At 52.6% G+C, this 21,663-nt stretch overlaps 1 protein-coding gene across 1 annotated transcript; it reads right to left on the reverse strand.

The window, feature by feature from the left end:
- Window positions 1-294: 294 nt before the first annotated feature.
- Window positions 295-21,096, reverse strand: BMF (Bcl2 modifying factor). Its single transcript, XM_059181140.1, is given in 7 exon segments — window positions 295-4,339; window positions 16,396-16,556; window positions 17,988-18,284; window positions 20,446-20,526; window positions 20,529-20,573; window positions 20,960-21,015; window positions 21,017-21,096. Coding segments are annotated over 7 exon segments (807 nt in total). The 5' UTR covers window positions 21,082-21,096; the 3' UTR covers window positions 295-4,237.
- Between the last annotated feature and the right edge of the window lie 567 nt (window positions 21,097-21,663).

Here is a 21,663-nt window from a genome sequence, read left to right on the forward strand (position 1 = left end):
CTCAGAGAGGGGACATCATTTGCCCAAGATTGTTCAGCTGGTGGACACTGAAACCGGATCCAAATCCAAGTCTGGATTCAAAGCCCCAGTCTTTCCACCTCATGGAGCCTCTCCGGTGCTGCTAACTGTGAGGTCAGCACAGCTCCTCTCCACTCCCAGAGGGGACAGGAAGTCCCGACAAAAGCAGGGAGCCTGGGGCTAACTCAGAACAGCAGCCAGAAACAAGTGAGGAGTCTCTAATTCCCTAAGGGATCCCCTTGGAGTTTTATCACACCTTGAAAAAGAAAGACCAGCTTTGCTTAAAAAGTTTTATTAAAAATTGTACCAATCGATGGGGGAGAGTATACACACACATACATGCATGTGAAGAACAGAAAGCCAAATATTCTATACAGGTTAATGGATCCCCACTCCCCTCCCTCTCTTTCCCTGTCTCTCTCCAGAGGCAGTGCCTAGAACCCAGGACAGCTAATCTGGGCTGAACAAAATGCTACATTCTCACTGGGTCTCCCCCTGACAGTCCCTGTGGACCCAGGGAGGGGGTGGCCCGCTGGGCAATGCTCACAGAGCAGGGAGAGGCACTGGCTACTTGTGCAGAGACGGGGTGGGGAAGACCCGGCTGCTGGCTCCCAGTTCCCATGGCCTGGGAGGCTTATCTGTGGAAGAGCTTGGCTTTCTGTGTTATTCCTGTGAAGCTCCAAGTCCCCACAGGCTGAGGTGCCCCCTGTCCACAGTGTGCCCAGGAGGCTTCGAAGGGCTGACAAGTTAACCCCTTCCTGGACCAAGTCCAGCCAAGGTCCAGCATCCCACCAAGGACCTGCCTGTACCCAGAGGGCCTTGCAGCTTCTTGCAGCCTAGGCTGAATGCTGATTCCCAAAAGCCCCGCAGAGTAGTGGAGGCAGAAGTCTTTTTGTTTTTGCTGCTCTCCACTCTCCATAGCCCCTCTTCATCAAGTCCACCAAATGACACAAGCTTGCCAGCTCTCAGTGTGCTTGTTCCTTGCTGACCGGGGCAGGCGCAGTGGCTCCCCAGCCCCCACTGGAGACCGTGGCTGGACCATCCCAAATAATACTGCCCCCCGCCCCCGCCACTGCCTTCTATGCCCAGGCTGGAACCTGGATGAGCCTGGGCCACTGGGGACAGTGAGACAAGTCAGTTGGGCCCCTCTGAGCATTTGGAGAACCCCTGACACGTAAGCTCTGGAAAAGGACTCACACCCCTCAGGGCTTGGGGAGGTCACTGGGAGGTGATCTTTCTCTCTCTTGCACTAAGCAAGGCCACAGGGACAGCTCTCCAGCAGCCCAACATCTGAAGCAGGCAAAGGCAAAGGCCACCCCAGGTCCTCCAACTCACTAAGGGAGTCAGATGTCTGGCCTGGGGGTGGGGGTTCTCTCCCCAGTTCTGTCTACCAGCTTCCAGAAACTCTAGGGTTCTGAGTTAGAAGGGCTGAATATCAGGCTTCCTCCCTCCAGGGCTTTTCTATAATGAGAGGGAGGTTTCCAGCCCCTCACCCACCCCTCACCCTCAGCAAACCACAAAAACTCCACAAGTCTTCAGCTGGTTACAGGTCAGGAGCTGGGTCAGAGTCTCCCTCCCTCCAAATCTGATTCTCCACCCCCTAACTAGAGACGGCCAAGCTCTGGGGGATGGGGGAATGGGGGGTGGGGGCTGGAGATGAGGGAAGGGGGCCCAGAGGGAGGGATGTGTCTCCTGAGGCTGGACTTGAGGAATGTTCAGACCAAGTCGCCAGGCAGAGGGGGAAGGGGCCAGTCTAGATCACTAGGCCAATTAAAACCAGCCAGCCAGGAGGAACCTCTCTCCTTCCAGGGGCTGTTTACCTCCTATGTGTTTTGGGGGCAAGAGAGAAGGAAGGGGGTTTTAAATTGTGCCCCAGCTTGCTTAGGACAGTGAGTTAGTTCCTGGCTTCCCATAAGATGGAGACAGTGCAGTCAGATCACTGTCCACTTGGCCCCAGGCTCAGTGTTCAGGTGGGCTTGTCAAACTCTGGGCTCAGTTTCTTAGGGCAGGCCACAGGACATCTTACCTGGGCCTGCCAAGATCTCTGAAGCTGATGGCTTTGGCTTTGTCTCTGCCCTGAAGCCCCAGACCATATATTTGTTCTCTCACTCAGCTCCAGTGGGAAGTTTGCTAAGTGGGGTTCCAAGTGGCTAGCAGAAATCATCCTGGTTTTTTTGTGTGCCATTTGGAATACACCAGCAGCCTGCCTGTCACTGCCTTGGTCCAGGAGAGGGGAAAAATGGCACATGTCCAATGCACATCCAAAAACAGAGCGGAGACACGCAAAGAAGGCTGGATTTCACAACAGTCAGCGTGTCCCGGAGCTGGTCTTCACCTGTTCCCTGGGCTCCTCCTTGTAAGCAGGAACCCTTCTTCTTAGCAGACAAACCATGGTATACACCCTGAGAATAGAATTCTAGCCAAGAAGAGGTAATACCTCCAGAACATCCAAGCAAAAGAAAACAAAGGCTGATATACAGTCTGAGGTCCTGCACCTCAGGGCCACTGGGAGCCCATATGGCACCTTTGTGCAAATTAGGAAAGGCACCCCTTCTTCTGAGCAGACATAGCTCCAAACTAGGGCATATAGCCTGGAGGGTAGAGCATGAGCTGAATTTTAGCTTCCATTACCTTCTTCTGCAGGTGCCCTTATGCAGTGAACAACCTGCCCAACTGTACATCCAGTAGATGAATGCTTCCTGAAGACCTCCTCTCTGTAGAACTGGAGAAGCTTGGGCTTGTTTAGATTTGAAAGTCTACTTGGACTCCTCTGATTTCCTTGGGTAGCCCTGAGGTCTTTTCTGCCCACGGAAGCCACCTTTTCTTTGGGCCTTGCTTCATGTTAGCACCAATGTTACCTTTTTTTACATAGGCAAAAATTATAATTTAATTTCTACGTGTCTGGTTAACAGATTCCCTGTGTCTTTTCAGATTCCCCGCATCTGCTATCAGAGCTGCTGGCCTGGCTGCTTTCAATTCTCTCCATTAGTGCCACAGCAGGTTGAGAAGGGAAGTTCAGAGGCAGTTATGAGCCCACTGAGCTCCAGAGCACGCCCTTCTGGCCTCCCGGGAAGCTGAAGGAAGCCAGGAAATGTGTACCCAGCTTTGACGGTTCCACACTCTAACCATTGTCTGTTACTCTAAAAGACACATTTCAGCTGACAAAGCCATGGAGCTGGCTTCTTCCTGTATCCCACTAGGTGTGGAAAAGGAATGGGGAGAAGCGGGAGGAGGTATGTTGTTTCCAAGGAAACCAAGGGCTCTGGGTTCCTCTCGGGCTGGTTTTCACAGGTGGGATGGCCCCCACGTTCCCCAGCTCCGCTGTAATCCTGCCCTTCGTGCCCCAGAGTGCGCAGATAGAGGGGAGAAAACCAGTTTGTTGGCTGGGTCTTTTGAAAGAAGAGCTGACGAAGGCACAAGCTGCTAGTTATGGCACGTTCCTTGGCTATTTGGCTCATCCGTGGTGGACACCCAACCATCCTCAGGCAGCCAGAGGTAGCAGGGGTCCAGCACCTCGGGCCCAACGCTGGGCCTCTGAGCGGGAGCAAGTAAGACTCGAGGCCTACCCAGAAGTGTGGTTCATTTTGCGGCACGTTTGAGGGGTCCTTGGAGAAACCCAACCCTCCCTGAGGTCTGCTGGAGATGACAGGGGCTGGGCCAGAATCCCTGAGCCCTTGGGGCTGGCACTGGCTGGGCCAAAGGAGAACCCAGATATGGAGCTGGCTGACTGGCCTCGTGGAAGTTGCCATGCTCAGCTGGAAAGCCCCTGGCCGAGGCCCTGGGGAATGAAAGCAGTGTGACTGGCAGATCTCGGGCCTGTCCATGGTGGAAGGCTGATAGCATTAGACCAGGAGTCTAATCCAGTCTCCTATTTCTTAACCAAGCCCCTGTAGGAAAAGTACATCCACTGGCTGGAGAACATCACTACCTGGTTATCTTTAACAACCACTCACTGAAGACGCGACTTGTCAGAGCCCTTGGGAGGTCCCACACTACAGACCCATCAGCCTCCGCTTCAACAGTGTTTGACAAAGGCCCTCATTCCTGGTCGAGGTCCTGAACGGGGAAAGAAGTCCCGTGTAGGGTATGTCTTATGTACACGGAAGAGAAACTTGGCAAATGCAAATGCAAAACAGCAACAATCAACTTCACATGACACAGTGTCAGTCCTTGCTGAAGTCCTTCCTGTGGTGCCCCGGACAAAGAGGGCGGCCCAGCCTCACCTGGGACCCGCCCCATTCCTGTTCTCGTCTGCGTTCAAAGCAAGGTTGTGTAGGAAGAGAAGGATCTGCCACCACACCCGATTTTGGTTTTGCTGGTGCTGAAAAGGCAAAAAAAAAAAAAAAAAAGAAGTTAATTCCTAAAAGTAGCCTGTAGCCTCCACAACTCCCAAGTCCTTATCATTCCCAATAAAAGTTTAGATCGAGGTTGTCTGGGGGCAGCACTTTAATCCTATCAGGACAGCAACCTGGGGAGAGGAGGGGGGAATTGGAGTAGGAGGGTGATGAGAAGAGTGGCGATGAGGGAGAGATAGTTGAGTTCTCCAAAAACAATGGCAGTTTTAACATTAAAAAGAAAAGACCAGGCTCTTTATGCACTGTGCACAAGAGGATTAAACTTTTTCCCCTGCTTGCTGGATTTTCCAGAGTTTAGCCAAGTGCTGCTTTTAATCAGATTGGCTCCTGAGCCCCTCAAACCTCAGCTGCATGAACAACAAACTTTCTTCAGAAAGAAAGAGAAGAGGTGCCCCCCTCGCTCCCCCAACTCCAAAGTAACACAGAGAACAAGGGGGAAAGGGGGGGAGCCTCCATCTGCAAGTGATTTGACACTGTGAAGGTCAAAGGGTTAATCTTCAATTTAAACCACACTGCTGAGGCAGCAAAAATCTGATTTCATCCAGTGCAAACACGCGCATACACAGAGACACACACACACACACACACTTGTGCGCCCGCCCTCTCTCTCTTCCCAGCATCTCCAGCTTGCTGCTGCCCTTTTTATAGCTGCTCTTGACAGTAAGCCATAAATAATCCCTCTTGGAGCACTTTCCTACTGACTGGAGCCAATTAAACGTTAAGCAAGAACATACTTGAAAACAAAACAAAAACAAAGAATGCACACTACTCTCTGGAGGTTATCCCAGGTCCTACTGTCAGGCAGGGAAGCTGGGGGCAAAGGTCAGGGGTCAGGGGCTCACAGGATTGGGGCTGGGGCCCCGCCCACACAGGTACCCTTTCCCAGGGGCCAGTGGAGCCCCTCCCCCCCCCCCACCAGAGAGGACTGGGGTGCTGGAAGAGGCGGTCTTTGTTCTCTCTTTGTCTGCCAGGGCAGGAGGACTGGATTGGAGCCCTCTCCATGGGGTCCTCAGTGGATAGGGGAATTAAAAAGCCAGCGTGCCAGAAGAAGCCAGCACAGGCTGGACCGGGCTCATTGCAGCTTCCCGGTGAACTGACAGCAGAGCCGGGCCCTCTTTGTGCTCTCTTTAACCACTGCCCCAGCCCTTGCCTCTCCGATGAAGAGGACAGGCTAAGTCAGGGGCAGAATGAAAGTGAGCTCAGGTCACCTGCGCCCTTGGAGCTTTGTGGGGGCAGCTGGCCTTGGCCTCCTGGACTTTGCCCCAGGCAACCATGCAGGTTCTGTGTTCCTGCCACCTCCACCCCAATCCCCAGCTGGACTTGGGCCACTAAGTGGGGAGAGGTGACCTGCAGACTGAGGCTGACGTCAGGACCATGCTGAGGCAAGTGAACAGAATGCCCTTCTCTGTCTGGGGCAACATCGAGCCCCTGACCCCTGAGGAAGGGAGGCTGGAAAACCACCCAGAAAGCTGGAGCCCAGGCCACTGCCAGGAGGGGAAATCGGGGTGTGCCACAGAGGAGTCCTGGCAGACTGCAGCAGGAGACTGATGGCTTCCTTGTGTTTTGTAAACAAAGATGAGTAAAAAGAGGAAACACAGCCGGCTTAACAAAATCTGGTTAGAGTAAAGCAGCGTGAAAAAGGACTCAGCTGCAAAACCTGAAGGCTCTCAGGCCTGCCTGCAGCAGCTGAGCAGGGCACCCCTCCTCCTGCTTCCCACCCCCAGCTGCTGCCCAGGACAGGTGGAAAGGTCATGTGGCGGAAAATCCAGGAAAAGACTGGTCCCCCGAGAGGCCCGTCTGCTGGAATTCCAAGTCTTCTCAGGTGCCTGTTTGAAAAGACCAAGCAACAATAACAACCACAATCATACAAGAATAGTAACACTGAGTTACTATTCTGCCAGGCTCTGTTCTGTTCTACATCCTTGCTTCTCAAAGTGGGGTCCGTGGACCAGCAGCCTCGCCATTCCCAGGGAACTTACTAGAAATGAGGATCTACTGAATTGGAATGTGCATTTTTAACAAGATCCCAAAATGACTTGGAGACATATTAAACTCGTTTGGCCATTCTCAACAGCCCTATGAGATTGTTCTATACCATCATCCCCATTTTACAATGAGAACATTGAAAGAGTTCAATAACTCAGCTACAAGGCTACCAAGTGGCCGGGACTGGAAGAATTCCAACCTGGCCCTAGAGCAATGGCTTTACCCATTATCATTATTCTCTGAGTGCCACCATACACCTTTCTTTATGCCAAAGCAGACCCTCTCCCCTCCCCTTCTCTAAATTGCATCAAAATAGCCCAATAGCCAAGGAAGGGAGATCATAATTCTATGATTTGTGGCCTGGGCCAATCCCACTTCTGGTCTTGTTGGGAGACAAAGGCAGGCCACATAGGCCCACCGTTGGGAAGGACCCAAGCCCCATGCATCTGTCTGTGACAGGCCTTCGGGTACATGGATCAGCAAGGAAGGCTCCCTGTGCCAGGAATCAGAGTACCTGGCTGTAGGCAGGGGCTTCCCACCAGCCTGTTAGTGAGTCCTCACTTCCCTTATAGGAGAAATGCAGGCACGGTATGAGATCAGTTGTTCCCAAACCTGACCGCGTCACAGAATCTGCAGACATGCTATTATAAATATGGAGTCCCAGGGTTCCACCCAGACCAACTGGGTCAGAATCTCCGGGGAAGCAGCCCAGGAATTTGTACGTTGAACAAGTGCTCTGGGTGACATTTAAAAATTTTATCTGTTTATTTATTTTTAAGGTTTTTTTTTTTTTTTAAAGTAATTTCTACACCTACAATGGGGCTCGAACTCACAATCCAGAGATCAAGAGTCACACGCTCCACTGACTGAGACAGCCAGGCGCCCCACGGTGCCATTTTAAAAATCAGAAGTAACATTTATGGTATATTTTAGTCATCAAAGTAATACATGTTAACAGTAGAAAAAACTGGAAAACACAAGAAATGAGAGAGAAGAAAATAAAATCACTTGTGAGCCTAGAGGAAAATATTTTGTGACTGGGTCTTTTTTTTTTTTCCTCAGTCTCTTTCGATCTCTTCCCAACAGAATGATGACTTGGCCAAGCCCGAGGTAAACCCTGCCCAGGTGGTTCTGAAGCAGCCAGGCCACAGACAGGTATTTGGAAACCACTGAGGTGCTTCCCAACCTTATGGTTTGTGATGTGAAGTCTGTCATCCACAATTATCCTCAGGATTACAACTCCGAGCTCCAATGGCTGAATCCAGCCAGCCTACTGGAGGGTCTGGCTGGGCTGGGAGACCAGGCTGTCCCATCAGGAGTCAAGCTGGCTGTGCGGCAGCCACGAGACCAGCAAGCACACAGCCTGGTAACCGGTCCTCAGCCTTAGGAGCCCCTGCTCTGGGCACAAGCAGATGCCACACAAATTCCACTCAGCCTTCTCTTGCCACAGGACAGCCCCCAAAAGGCCCTCTTTCTCAACTGAGGTGCCTCATACCAAAACTATCAACAAATGCCCTGATTACGAGAAACAACAATAAATACAATACTGAAAAAAAAAAAAAAAATTAAACAAAAGGGCCTGACCAGAAAGGAAAGAAAAAGGACATGAAGGGAGGCCTATGAGAGAAACAGTAAGGAAGAAGGAAATCAACATTCAGTGAACAGGATGAGGTACACAAAGACACCCAATCGCCATGGAACATGGATGCTTCTAGCAGAAGGTGCAGAGGAACAGGGGAGGAGAAGGGAAGCGGGAAAGAGTAGGCTTGGCCTCGATCTTAGGTGCTTGGCAAAGCACAGGGCACAGAACCTGAGCTCAGGGAGTGCAAACCCCCAGAGCAGTGCCCAGCTCTCCTAGACTCAGCTTGAGCAGACTTCTAAGTCTGGGAACCTGCAAAAAGTGGGGGTTCTAGGAATGCAGAGTCAGGGTGCCCTTCGGGATCAGGAGGTTGAGGTACAGGGGATGGGAAATTGCTGGGAATTGAAGGTTACACCAGAAGGCCTCCAACTGAGAGTTGAGAGGGTAGGACCAAGGCATGGGGGAAAAATAGAGGTGAATGCCCCAAGAGAATGGGATCCAACATGGTGGATAAGAATATCCTCTTCATGGGCACCTGGGTGCCTCAGTCATTAAGCGTCTGCCTTCAGCTCAGGTCATGACCTCGGGATGTTGGGATCAAGCCCCGAGGAGGGCTCTCTGCTCAGCAGGAGACCTGCTTCTCCCTCTCCCACAGAATCTCGCTGATTCGGTCAAACAAAAAAATAAAATCTTCAAAAAAAAAAAAAAGTATCCTCTTCAGTTAAGAGAGCACAGACAGGCATTGGAGACCTCAGGCTCTTCTTTCTCCATCCCACTTTCTTGCTATGGTCAGGGCACAAAGGTGATCCAGCTAACAAGGGCTCGAGTCACCCCCACTGGGTACAAGGCATGGCAACTGAATAGACAGCCACACGTCCTGTGTAACAGGGAGCATGCAGGGGCACACAGTAGGTACTCATCAAGTGTACACTGGGCCAACTACAGAAAACTCAGCCCTGCAAGATAACCCACTTGTCTGAGGCCAGCAACGACTGATGTCTGGCCAGGTCTAAAGATGTACTTGATGTGATAGGATCAGCCTCTTGCCTAGGGAGAGGCCCAACTAGTAAAAGGCTTTTTTTCTTCTTCTTTTTCTTTTTTCTTTTTTTTTTGTTTTTTTGTTTTTTTGTTTTAAAGAGCTGGCTGTGGTGTCTGACAAGGTTGGATTACACAAATCAAACTCTGTTTCATCCCACGTGGCCTCTTCCCTCAGCACAAAGACTGTTCCCTCCCTTCACTGGATAAGAATCTCCCTCTGCCTCTCTCCCCTTGGATCCAATTCACACCTTCTGGGGGCTTTTGTGTGTCACCCGTGTTCCAGATGCTCCAGCGAAAGCTAATTCACCCCCGAAGAACTAGAGCAAAGAGCAAGCCTACACTGTGGCCAGGCTTAAAAAGAACCCTGCCAGTTTACCAAAAACAGGCAGCAATTTACAATATTTCATACCTTCCTATCTTCCTATTTCCCTTCACAAAGATCTGGAACCCAGGAAGTACACATTCTGTCGATCCCATTGTACAGATGGGGAGGTGAAGGCTCAGAAACATTCCCCCAAGCACGTTAGATGGGGGGGAGGTTATTCTGACTTCTGACTCCAGAGTTAGGTTTTTCCAGTAAAGTGTTAGTGTGTTCATTCACATCAAGGCAAGTAGCTCTAACTCTTCAAAGAGAATAGTCACTGAGCCACTCCCCCAATATGTTTAAAGACATTGTTTCCAGATCATTAACTATTTAGTAAGGATGCTGTGGACCAGAAAAAAATAAACTTTCCAGAGGCAGAGCTAACTGAAAATCAAACAGAAATAAAGCAGAAACTGCTCTGAAATTATAACTTCAGATCATGTTCTGAAACTACACTTGGTTTCTTTCAAATGAAGAATTTCCTATCCCCTGTTTTGCACAGGAGTTGTTTTCCCGCCCCTTTCCCTTAGCCATCATAGTCCAAACCCACCCTGGCCGAGGTTGAGGGAGAAAGTCTCACCACCGAGAACAGGAACACAGAGATAAGAGAGACGTCAGGAAAATTCCACTTGAAAGAAGTTGAGAAGATGTTTTTGTTCAATTCAGCAAGCTCTTATCAAGCACCCAAATAAGCACTTTTATCAAGGACCCAAGCTAAGACTCACGAAGAATACAAAGAGGAGCAAGATGTCAACTGTCCTCAATTATCGTACAGTCTGAACGGAAGGCAACAAGAGCATAGAAGTAAGTTTTATGGGAGACAGAGGCAGGTCAGGGCAGTGAGTGGGTGCTCCCTCATGCTCCTATCTTCCAGGGGGTGCCTGGAAGCAGAGACAGGTTGTGGGAAGACCAAAGTCTGAGGATCAGTCAGATCCGCATGGCTCTTAGCATAGCCACTTAGAGCATAACTTGGGCATGGTGTCTCCTCTGTGTGCCTCAGTGTCCTACAAAATGGGGATAACAGGATCCAGAGGCATGAGATTACTGTGGTGATCTAATGAGAGACATCCACGTAAAGCAATGTGCCTGGTTACTGCTAGGAGCAGATCACTTCCCATGGGGAGGACAAGGAAACCTGTGCTCCACTTAACCTCGCTGAGAGATTCCCTCAACATCTTCTCCCTCAGAGTGCCTGCCCCAGGAGTGCTAACTTCTAAACAGACTTATGAAGTCCTAGGGAAATCCCTGACTTTTCACTCTGAGATGGGCCAAGACAGCTAGAGGTTGCTGGGCTTAGAATTCCAGGCTGCCAAGCAGAGCAAGGGATTCTGAAACTCACAGGGCAGCCTCTTGATTTCAGTGGCCCACTGAAAGGCTTCTGACCCAGATGCTAGAGGAACAAGTGATATGGCAAAATGGAAAAGAAAAAAAATATCCCTGGCCAAGAGCTTCCTCAGGGCAGCCAGCAGCGCTAACAGAATCTGGAGGCCACTGGCTGCCATGATGGTAACACCCATCTCTTTCTCACGGAAGAAAGGGTAGCTCAGGGCCGGCTGGGTGTCAGTGGAAGACAGGACAGTTTCCTCTAATGCAACTGCAGGCCACTGGCTCCAGCCACGGGGGGCTGGGAGACAGGGCTGTGTGCACCAACCATATCTTCAGAGCCTCTGGAGGCTAGAACTCCTGGGGCCCTTCCCCAACCTTCCACAGGGATGGCTCTGGCTCCATCTGCCTGACAATTGCTCCACCGAGCTACTAGACAACTTCTTCAGAACTCAGGAAGGAATCCTGGTGTGTGTGCTCTGGTGGAAGGTAAAGGAGACCGGAGATTGAGGAGCAGCAGATCTGCCATGGGGCTCCAAGACTGTGGAAAAGGAGCCCCCAAAACTCTGACTCCCAAATCGGGGCCTTGGCAGCTGGTTGTTTTTGTCCTGCCCAGGGCCAGGACAAGGTAAGCTAAGCATGGACGAAGGTTGGACCCTCCTTCCTACCACATATACTGACTGCTCTCATTCTGGTCATGGAACATGCCCTCTCAGTTACCAGACACGATCAAAAGACAAACAAGAAGGCTTTCTTCATCCTTCTTTTCTAGTGCCTCTCTCAACTCCTCCTCCCATCACCCCCCTTCTCCCCTAAGGAGAAAAAAACAAAACAAAACAAAACCCACTCCCATCCCCAAGGCCTAGCTTGGTGAGGAGGGAATGAACTATCCGGAACTACAAGGCCCTTCTCCTGGAAGAGAGAGTAGTCAGGTGCAAAGTTGTGTGGGGAACTCGGCCTCCAGTCAGCCACGCTGATGACTCAGAAGCTAAATATAGTGAGCGATATAAACAGAGCCAGCCACAGAGCAAACACAGGGCCCCCAAGCCCAGGCCTGGCTCTCACGCACAGCGGCCCTCCACAACCCCTCCCCCAGCCTCACTCTTCCCCAGGCACCCTCCTAGGTAGATCTCCCACTGCTGGAACAGAGGCTGGCCCCACAGGGACCTTCTCACTCTGAGGTGAATCTCTGGGGCTCCTGCCCAGGGCTGCCACTTCTAGGGCCTCAACAACCTCATTAGCCACAGTCTGAGCCCCCCAAACCACTCAGCAACAAGGAAGGGAGCCCAAAGGGTCAGGAAGCAGTCAAGGGCCCCCTAAACAAAGGATCCAGGCTGTTGGCAGATGTAAACACCACTCTGGGTACAACTTCCAAGCAAGCTCCCTAAGAACTATAAAGGCAGGTCCAAGCAAAATCCTAAAATCATCTTTTGGCACATTTCTCCAAGTGTTAAGCTGCCCACACCTTAATAGTTATATATGTTATAATCTCCACTGGGCTTTTATATCTGCTCTGCTAGGTAACTATTAGAAATTGAGGCTCAGAGAAGTTAAATGATTTGCCTGTAGACAGAGAACTCGTAAGTGACAAAGGTGGAAATTTGAACCCAGATCTGCCTTTAAGTCTAGGATCCTTTCTGTGATATTGCCACAAAAAATAGTTTTTAGTGAGTGGCTAACGTTTTCCTCAGATTTCATTTTCCAGAAAGTCTAATTACTACTCAGGGAATTTCCAAATCTGACTATTCAGAATGAAGCCACTCCTGGTCCAAGTGAAAAAGTCATTTCCAACTCAAAGAATTCCAATGTTCTTGTGGCATTTTTTTTTTTTTTTGACGATTCTTGGCTTCTTAACATTGCCCCATCAATTTCAAGATGGTGCCATTGGGATAGGAGACATTTCTAAGAGAAGGGGATAGCAGCTACTGTCCATTCTTAGGCCCATGTTGGAGGAGACCCTGGCAAGGGGAATGGAGTTTCTCGAACCCACACCTTCTGACCCGAGCAACCCAGAAACACAGTGAGAAAGCAAACTTGCACCTGCTCTTCACTGTAGAAGCTGGACAGACACAGAAATACCAGGGTGCCTTCACAGAGCCTGAGTGAAGGTAGGCTGTGATCAGCAGATCACCACAGATCACCCGCTGCAGAGGAACAAAGAGGAGAACATTCCAGGGGCATCTGGGTGGCTCAGTCAGTTGAGTGTCCGACTCTTGATTTCGGCTCAGGTCATGATCTCGGGTCATGAGAGATCTGAGAGAGACTGAGCCCTACATTAGGCTTGGTGCCCAGAGCAGAGTCTGCTTGTCCCTCTCCACTGCCCCTTCACTCTTTCTCTCTCTAAAATAAACAAATAAAATGTATATATTAAAAAAAAGAGGGGAACATTCCATTCCCAACCCCATCAAGGGAAGATGGGTTGGGAAGGGCTTTCATCTCAAAGCGCTCAGCCTCTGACTCTCTTGCTGCTTTGGAGACCCACAGAACCAACAAAAAGCACCTCACGGACATTGATCTTCTGCCTTCAAATTCTTGCCTTTCCACCCAGAGGAGCCAGCCTGAACTGATCACTAAGTATGTGGTTGGCAAAAAATTGAGGTCCAACATCCAGTGGTATCTGCAACATTTTGAATTAAGGGTCATGCTGATGTACTCGGTTTGCTATAATGCCATTCTACAATGCACTACCCCATCACAGTACCCCACACCCCCTTGGCTCCTCATCTCCTAGGAAGAAGTTTTCCCCTGACACAGAAAAAGAGTAACTGAGGTCCGTAACTAGGGACCAAAAGCAGACACTCACAATCCCTACAGGACTCAGGGACCAATGGCCATTGTCTGGCCCTGGGACACCATCCCAGGTCTGAGGAGAAAGGAAATAGCCAAGCCCTCTCAACACCTTACTGGCTCTTGGGTTGTGTTTCCTGGCTCCCTAAACTCGGCCTCTAACGATGGGGATGACTGTCCTTCTTTAAGGAGAAATATACAAGGCCAAGGCCCACAAGTGAACAGCTTGGACACTGATTTCCCTGTGCAGGGCAGGTGGAGGGGAGCTCAGGCAAGGCAGTGCTGCTAAGGAGCAGCCTGACGGGAAGCGTGGGAAATGCACAGTGAACCGATAAGAACAAATATGAGGGATGATCAGGCTTCCAAACAGACAACAGGAGACCCACATTAAAGAATACCTACTGTGTTACACCTGGAACTTTCAGTGGTATTTTCTCACTTAATCTTCACGATAATGTTCTGGGGTGTTAGCTCTAATTTACAGAGAAGGAGCTAGATGGAGTTCACAAGGCCAAGGGCCTTCCTGATGGCTAGTGGGTGGTAGAGCTGGTGTTTAAAACTGGGCTTTGGGATTTTGGACTCAAAGCCTAGAGACTTCATCCTAAACCACTTTCTTCCTAGCACCTTGGTGTCCCTGCCTACAGAGGAAGGGACTAGGAAAAGAAAAAAAAAGGATATAGGAGCCACAACAATACTTTCTAGATATGAAATATTAGACTGTGGTTTATGTCATAATCAGGGTCAGAAAATGACTCACTTCTTAAAGCTAGCTGCTGAAAGTTCCTCTGCGTGCCAGTAACCTGTGGCCATTATCCTAGCCCTTCCTGCAGGATGAGCTCCTGGAGAAGGTCTGTGAGCAGGGTTAGTGGGGAGGATAGGGTTAAAAGCAAGAGGATTCCACAGACAAAAAGCCTGGTTCTCTGTAATGGAAAATTTGGTAAAACTGGCTCTGGGCTAGAAAGGCTTAGCCAACAGGCCTCCTGAGACTGTGAGACAGGAGTAGACAGCAGGCAGGAGGGTAAGGGACACAGGGACACAGGGAACTCAGGAGCCAGCAGGGGGGAGGTGTAGACCACCACAGGGGAGATTCTCTGTGCTTCTCCTTTGGTTGCTGTTCTGCCTCTCCTCCCAGGCTGGGATAGCTCTAGCTGATAGCTTGAAAGATACCCTCAAAAAGGGAGCCCGGGACTGGGGGAAATGGTGCCAAGCAGCAAAGAGCAGGTCAGCTCTTCAAATGAGGGCTGCCTCCTCCCCTTCAGGGCTGAGTCATCAAGAAAGGGCGCTGGGCTATGTTCTAGTCCTGTCTTCCCAGCCTGCTCCCAAGCCTATGGAGGGCTCACCAATGGATGTACGAATATTCTGAGAAACAACTGTTGAGAGAGATCAGGTCTACTGGGAATGACAGCCCTCTAGATGGATCTGGGAGAACCACAGCCGCTGTGCCCTCCAGCAGCTCCAGCATGGGGACTGGAAGCTTTGAGCTGGTCTCAACCATAGGCCTGTACAACCAGGCTAGAGTGAAAGGGGGAGGGAGGAGGCCAAGAGACGGAAATCCAGAATCAGTGAGCCCACACATGGAATGCAGAGGAGATCTGAAGCCATGTTTCCAGAAAACAATCAAAGGAGGGACTAGGGACTGGAGAGAGGGGCGAACGGAGGAAGCCAGGCTGCCTTATCACCTAAGCATAGGGCCCCCCTCTCTTCCAGATCACTAAGGGACTGGGAGTGCCAGCCAGGACCAGGTCTGGCCCCAGATTTCCCTCAGAACTCCTTGGCAGAAGGCGTTAATCATATGTAACCCTCAAAGGTCTGTTCTCAGGTGGTCAAAAGATAACTCTCCCTTGGCGTTGGCAATGGTTTGGCCTTTTAGTCAAACCCACTCTGATCGCCTGAAGTTACCCATCTAAACTCAGGGTCTGCCCAATCGTGATGAGTTATTCATTCTCTTGACTCCAGACACATACACACAAACACACAACCCGCTAGCCAGGACGGCTGCCGAGGCAGGGATTGTGTTCCTCTCCAGGTGGCATGCCTTTGCTTCTGTGGTGGTTGTCCAAGCACGGATTCAGCCTTGGGCCCCCTCCCTGCCTTGGCAGCCATCCAGAAAGCCAGCCCAGAGAGGAAGGGTTAAGTGCCCAGAGGCTGGCCCAGACAGCGGCTGGCTGCAGAGTGGGGCAGCCTCCAGCCGTGGCACGGAGGGCTCCCCCAGCACGAGCCTGCCAGCCGCCGCCTTTGTTGATGGACTGCCACATGCTCTGCAGACACGCGATGCTCCACCCCGGCGGGGCCAGTGCCAGGCTGCCCGCCAAGTGCCCCGGCCGCCAATCTGGAGAGACTCTCCGAGGTACTGCTCTCCAGAGTCCCAGGTCCCCGTTCCCAGACAGAGACAATGAGGAGCAGCCTCCCCAGCTGGAAAGTGTCAGGTTACAACCGGTTCCACCACTTTCCCCCTTTCAAGCCCATCCCTCAGCCTTAGTTGGCCTTGGTTACCCGGTTCCCACCGCACCTCAAGTCAGGCACCACCCCCCACCAACTGTCCGACTGTCTGTCTGCACTGCAGCAGCCTGAAAATCTTCCCCTTGGGTCTGGGAGGGACAGTCTCCCAACCTGGCCTCCAGCAGACACACTGCGTCACACAAGGCTGGCTGTAGCAAGCCACCCCATTTCCCCAGGAGAGATGGTAGCGCTTCCTGACAAACCGCTGGACAAACCGCTCTTAGCAAGCCTGAGCTCAGAGAGGACAGAGAACCAACCTGGAGCTCAGACATGGCAAGAGTGCTCAGCCCATTGGGCCCAGCTGGTTCATGGGACTCACAGTGGCCAAGGCCAAAACTCTGGCACCATCTCCATGGGGCCTGGCAGAGATGAGTTGCTGAGGCAGGTCCTAGCCCCCAGCCCCAGCAGACTCTCCCCCCAACCCCGCCCCAAGGCCCCATGCCTACTTGCTGCATGTGAAGTCGATGGAACTGGTCTGCAATGCACTGAAGCTTTCGGGCAATCTGTACCTCTGCTCGATGCTGCCACTGCCCTTCAGGGGGCTGGTCCCCGAGAGGCAAGCCTGCAGGGAAGCTGGCAGGGAGAGGGAGCCGGTAGCCAGCGTTGCCTGCAAAGACAGAGGGCCCACATCTCAGCATTCTCCACAACTGCACCATCCACCCCGTGCCTACCACTCCTGACTGAGGCTTGGGGCGGAGGTCCTGAGGCCTTGATCAGACACACTTCCAGACGTGGACAGCCCAACCTGCCTGCTGCCCAAGCATCTAAAAGCCGATGCTCAGAGGGAGGGAAAGGTCCTAGCTTTCTCCACTCCCAGGAAGTGCCAGGGCAAAAGGACTATGTGTGTGGGAGCCCGCCAGCCTTCTGTCTTTATTTACCAAACTATGCTGGACCACAATTTATTTTTCATGCAGTAGCAGGTTGAAGCTCTTCTCTGGAAAAGCTCCGGAGGCAGCTCTCCAGAGTTCCTGGGTTGAGCAAAGCAAGGCAGGAGAAAGAGAAAACCAAAATGTGCCTTCACTTTTTCCTCCTGGCTGGTCCCAGGTCCTGAAGCTCTGGGCAGTGGTGCTAAAACTAAGAAAACTCCTCGGACCCACTGGATAGCCAAGTTCCTCTCTGGAAGAGCCCCAGGCCAGACCGCAAGACCTCGAGACCAGTGCTGCGCCCTACCCAAATGCTGGCAAGCGAGCTGCCGCTAGGGGTGCCCGCCCGCCTCCTCCCTCTGTTCCCTCTTCCCCGCAGCCCGCTGTATCCATCTTCCCAGCCTCCCCAAAGTACTACTGGGCAGCTCCCTTGGGAATAACTGCAGCGTCTTCTTGATAGGCTCCCTCAGACCTAGCAAGGCAGCCTCCGAACCTTTCCCCTCCCTCCGTAAGCTATTGTGCTAAAAGAAGAAAGCGGACTGAGTGTCTGACCCTATTCCTTCACCAGAGGAGGGCACGTTACTCATAAAACAAACCACTTAAGCCCACAAATGAAGGGGTCTTGTCTGATTGAGCCTTGCAAACTGTTCTTGTGCTGGCACTGAGCCCCAGCAAGCCCAACCTCTTTCTCTAGTTCCCCTTCCAAGCACAGAAAGTCCCAAGTGACACCTTCTGCCTTCAGGAACCTTCCCTTCCAGAAAGGGCTGGGTTTTTCCCTTCAGTGTCATCAGCGAGTCACAGATCCCCCAACCTTCTCTGGGGTCACACTGGCCAATGTATGGAAGACATATCACTCCCAGGAACACAAAAGGATGTCAAGCCCAAGGCCTAGGTACCCTCTCTCCAACCCCAAAAGACACCATGGCCCCAAAGATCCCTGCAGAAAGGGACATAAAGGCAGAAATGATGGCATTGCCACTTGCCTTTCTTGGTGCCCGAGGAGCACAAGTGAAAAGCAATACCAAGCAGAGAAGCAGAGTGACAAGAGTCGAGGAATCCATAGCCCCTGTTGTTCAATTTGGGGAAGGAAATAACAAAGTGCAGGTCTGAGGAGGGGAAGTCCCCTCTTTTCCCCCAATCTCTATGGGAGGAGTCTTGAGGCTAAGAGCACTCACCATAAAAGAGTCGCTGGGGTTCTTCGGTCACCCCACAAGGCAGCATGACACCCTGACTCGGGGAGGCTGGACTGAGGGTCTGGGTGGCCTTGTCCTCCTGGCTGGTGGGTCGAAGCCCAGGGCCACAGCAGTGGGTGAGAGGGAAGAGATGCAGACGGCTAAGAGGGCAGTCCAGCTGGCTCTGGGCAAACAGGTCAGCAGAGAGCAAGCTCCCAGGCTGGGTCCCCGGCTCCCCATCCTCTGGCTGGAACACGTCATCCTCCAGCTCCTCCACACACTGAGGCGGCTCCATCTCCCCTGTTAGGGTGCAAGGCAGGCCTCTGGGATGCTGCTCCTCCCTGGGCCAAGCCTGAAGGATTCTCCTCCCCTTTCTTCTTTCCTGCTTCCCCTTCTTATCTGGGGAAGTGGGGCCAGGTACTGAGGACAGACAACCGGTGATAAAGTACTACCATGGTCTCATGTCCAAGGGTGCGCCATACCTCAGCCCTGGGCCCTCCCAGAGCCACCCCCCCCCCCCCGGGCCTTTTCTTCTGACCCAGGCTGGTTCGGGTCACGAAGTCTAACTGCTGTTGACTCTGAGCAATAGCAGGGGTATGATCAACTGCTCCAAGCATGCAGGACACCTGGGGAAATGTCAACAAGACTAGACCCTGTGAGTGGCTGTGGGAGGGCAGAGGGTGCTGCGACGGGCAGTACACACCACGCTCACAACACACACACACACACACACACACACACACACTCTCTCTCTCTCTCACTCACTTCCCTGAAGAGTAACCACCCAAGCACTCATCTCAGTCTGAGCTGAGCTCTGGCTGGGCAGCAAAAAAACAAAAGCCAGCAATCCTAGGGCTGTCCCGGGTTCCCTCCAAACCCACTAAGCCCCGCCCACCTGCCCATCTACTCTGGTCTCCACCCCCTGCTTGCTCAACACAACAAACAGGCTCCACGGTGTGGTAAGCCTGTGTCCTGGGAGAGAGGGCAGAAAGACCCAAGTTAGTCACTGCCCTCCCAGCACAGCAGCAGCTTGGCCTAGAGGGGAGGTCCAACACCCGGCAGTGAGGCCAGCCTCCCCAGCTCAGCCTACTCACTAGGACCCATGACTTCAATCTTCTTTCCCTACAGCCTACCATTCCTGTCAGTGCTGAACCTGAGACTGGTATAACCTTCCTCACAGAAGGAAGTGAAATTCACCCCTCTTTCTGTGACCTCACTCACTGCCTCTATACTACTCAGGTTGTCGAGAGGGGTTTCTTGGTGATAAAGAAGTTCCTCTTGCTCCACCTGACGGCTTTTGGAAATATGAGCTGGGAGCCACCCAGCATCTTGAGCTCCCAACACAGCTATACACACACACACACACACACACACACACACACACACACTCTGTTATGGTCCCTGGGGCAACAGAAGCAGCAGCTACCTGAATGGTTAAGGATATAGAGATACTGTTTGTCGCTGCCAGATTCAATTAGAGAGCCCATGGGAATTCTGTCTCCCAGTCCCTTGCCTTTGAAGAACAAGCCAAATGGTCTGTGGGTTGGTAAAGTACTTAAAGGAATCTCACTTAAATTCAGAATCTTGGCTTCTCTAAATTCGAGCGGTCTCTGAGGTGCTTGCTTGAACCCTCTCTCCATCCCAACAAGCCCGTGAGCTATCTCTGATCCCATCTCTCCCCTCTTCCCTGGTGAGTGAGGAGACGCTGGCTGGGATGGCAAAACAGGCACATGGTGTTCTTTGGAAAGTGTTTCCCAAAAGAGGGGAGGAGATCTTCAGCTCATCAGCACCAGGAAACGAAGTTTCCGGTTAAAAGGACCAAGAGCTGTCTTGCCAGTTACCTGGCAGGGGCTCCCCTCCTGCCCTTCAGCCTTTTCTCTGCAAGCTGGCAATCCCAGCCTAAAAAGGGGCCCACCAAAGCAAATCACAAGCAGCAGTCATTGTCTTGGTTTTTCCTTTGAAGCCTGTCACCTCCCCCTCCCAGCAAAGCCCCAAAGTTCAGCCCTTGCCTGGACTGGACTGGACTGGACTGTGGGGGACATGTAGCCATAGGGTGTGTCTCTGCAAGCCCTGGGACCCTACCCATTCTCCACAGGAACTGCAGGTGGCTCTTCTGTAGGTGGGAGCCTCCCAAAGGGTCCGGGGCAAAGTCAAAGGTAAACTGGGGTAAGGCAAGGAGACCCACTTCTCCCCTTTGCCTGAGCTGAGGCGGTCATGTCCAAACTGGTAGGAGGAGCACACTTCTTGAGAGCACAGCCTGGGAGGGCTTTATTCCTAGCAAGGGGAACCAAAGCCCGCTGGAGCCATTCCAGCCCCCAATGGCTGTAACAAGGATGCTGAACTTAAGACTCCTCCTCCCAGGAGAAGACAGGAGCCAGGCACTCTGAACCTCTATAGGAGTTAAAATCTGGGAACGCACACATACATGCATACACACGCACCCACACGACACACAGCAGACCTGGGTGACTCCAGGAGAGAGTCTCAGCCTCCGAATCGTGATGCCAGGGCTCCGCGCCAGGGTCCAGCGTGACGAGCACTCAGGGGCTTGGCGCCCAGACGCAATTGGGAAGGAGGGAAAGAGCCCAGCTGTTAAGGAGAAGAGCCTTCAGACTCCGCACAGAGGCTGGCCGCCCCACAACTCCCTGTCCTACCCCAAAGTCAGATCCAGAGGCCCGGCCGTTCTCCGGAGCCCAGGTCTGCTCAGCAGTGAACCGCAGGTTCCCCTGCCCACCTGGACCCAACTCCTTGCTGTCTGAAATGCTGCTACCCCCAAGTTCCCTCGTGGAGCACTGCACCTAGATGAGGGTTCTGCACCCCGTTCCCGCACCCCAGCGCTCCAGTCCTTCATGGTCACCCCAGACGCCTGCAGCCCAACCCTTCCCGGGCCCCCATGCGCAGCACGACTCCTCTCCCCACTTCCCCGAGGAGGTGCGATCCAACTCCGCCCGGTCCCCGGCCTCCCGCGCGCTCACCGGGCTGAGGCGGGTGGCGGGAGGCGCGGGCAGGGGCGGCGGCGGCAGCTGGCTGGCTGGCGCGGGAGGAGGCCACTGTGCACCGCGCGGTATTGTTTCCAAAATACGCCCGCTCGGGGCATCCCGCAAACAGCTGATGAGGCCCCGCCTCCTGCGCGTCACGCCCACGGCTGGCCAATGGCGAGTGGAGCCCCAAGTCCCGGGCTGGGCGGCTGCCAGGGACTGTCACGAATGTACGAACCTTCCCTTGGAAACATTGCAAGGGGCCGAGCGAAATTCCGGCTTCCGTCAGAAACGCAATTGGAGCGCCGTAGTCCGCGCAGATTCTGTTCCAATTGCAAGCTCGGGAAGCGGCCGAGAGTCCCTGAGTCCTAATAGAAGGTAGAGAGGGGGCGCCAAAGTGACTTTTGTCTTTTCTTTCTCCGGAATGGACCGAATAATTACGGAGCGTCCAGAAAGGGAGGGGAGGAGGAGCCCGGAAGCATTAGACGCGGCTGGCGGCGTCCAACGAGTGCAAGGTGCGGGCCCTTGGGGATCCTGGCCTGGTGGCAAAGCACCCTCCCGCCTGCTTAGCGCGTCAGAAATAAACTCCAGGCGCAAATCTGTAGGAAGCGTGAGAACACGTGCGTCTGGCGCCGTTGATGAGTGACAATCAGATCAAACACATCCGAAGAGAATCTCCTGTCCTCTTCTTGAGTGGGCGT

The sequence above is a fragment of the Mustela lutreola genome, chromosome 7 (genome assembly GCF_030435805.1).
Source record: "Mustela lutreola isolate mMusLut2 chromosome 7, mMusLut2.pri, whole genome shotgun sequence".
Taxonomy (NCBI): Eukaryota; Metazoa; Chordata; class Mammalia; order Carnivora; family Mustelidae; genus Mustela; species Mustela lutreola.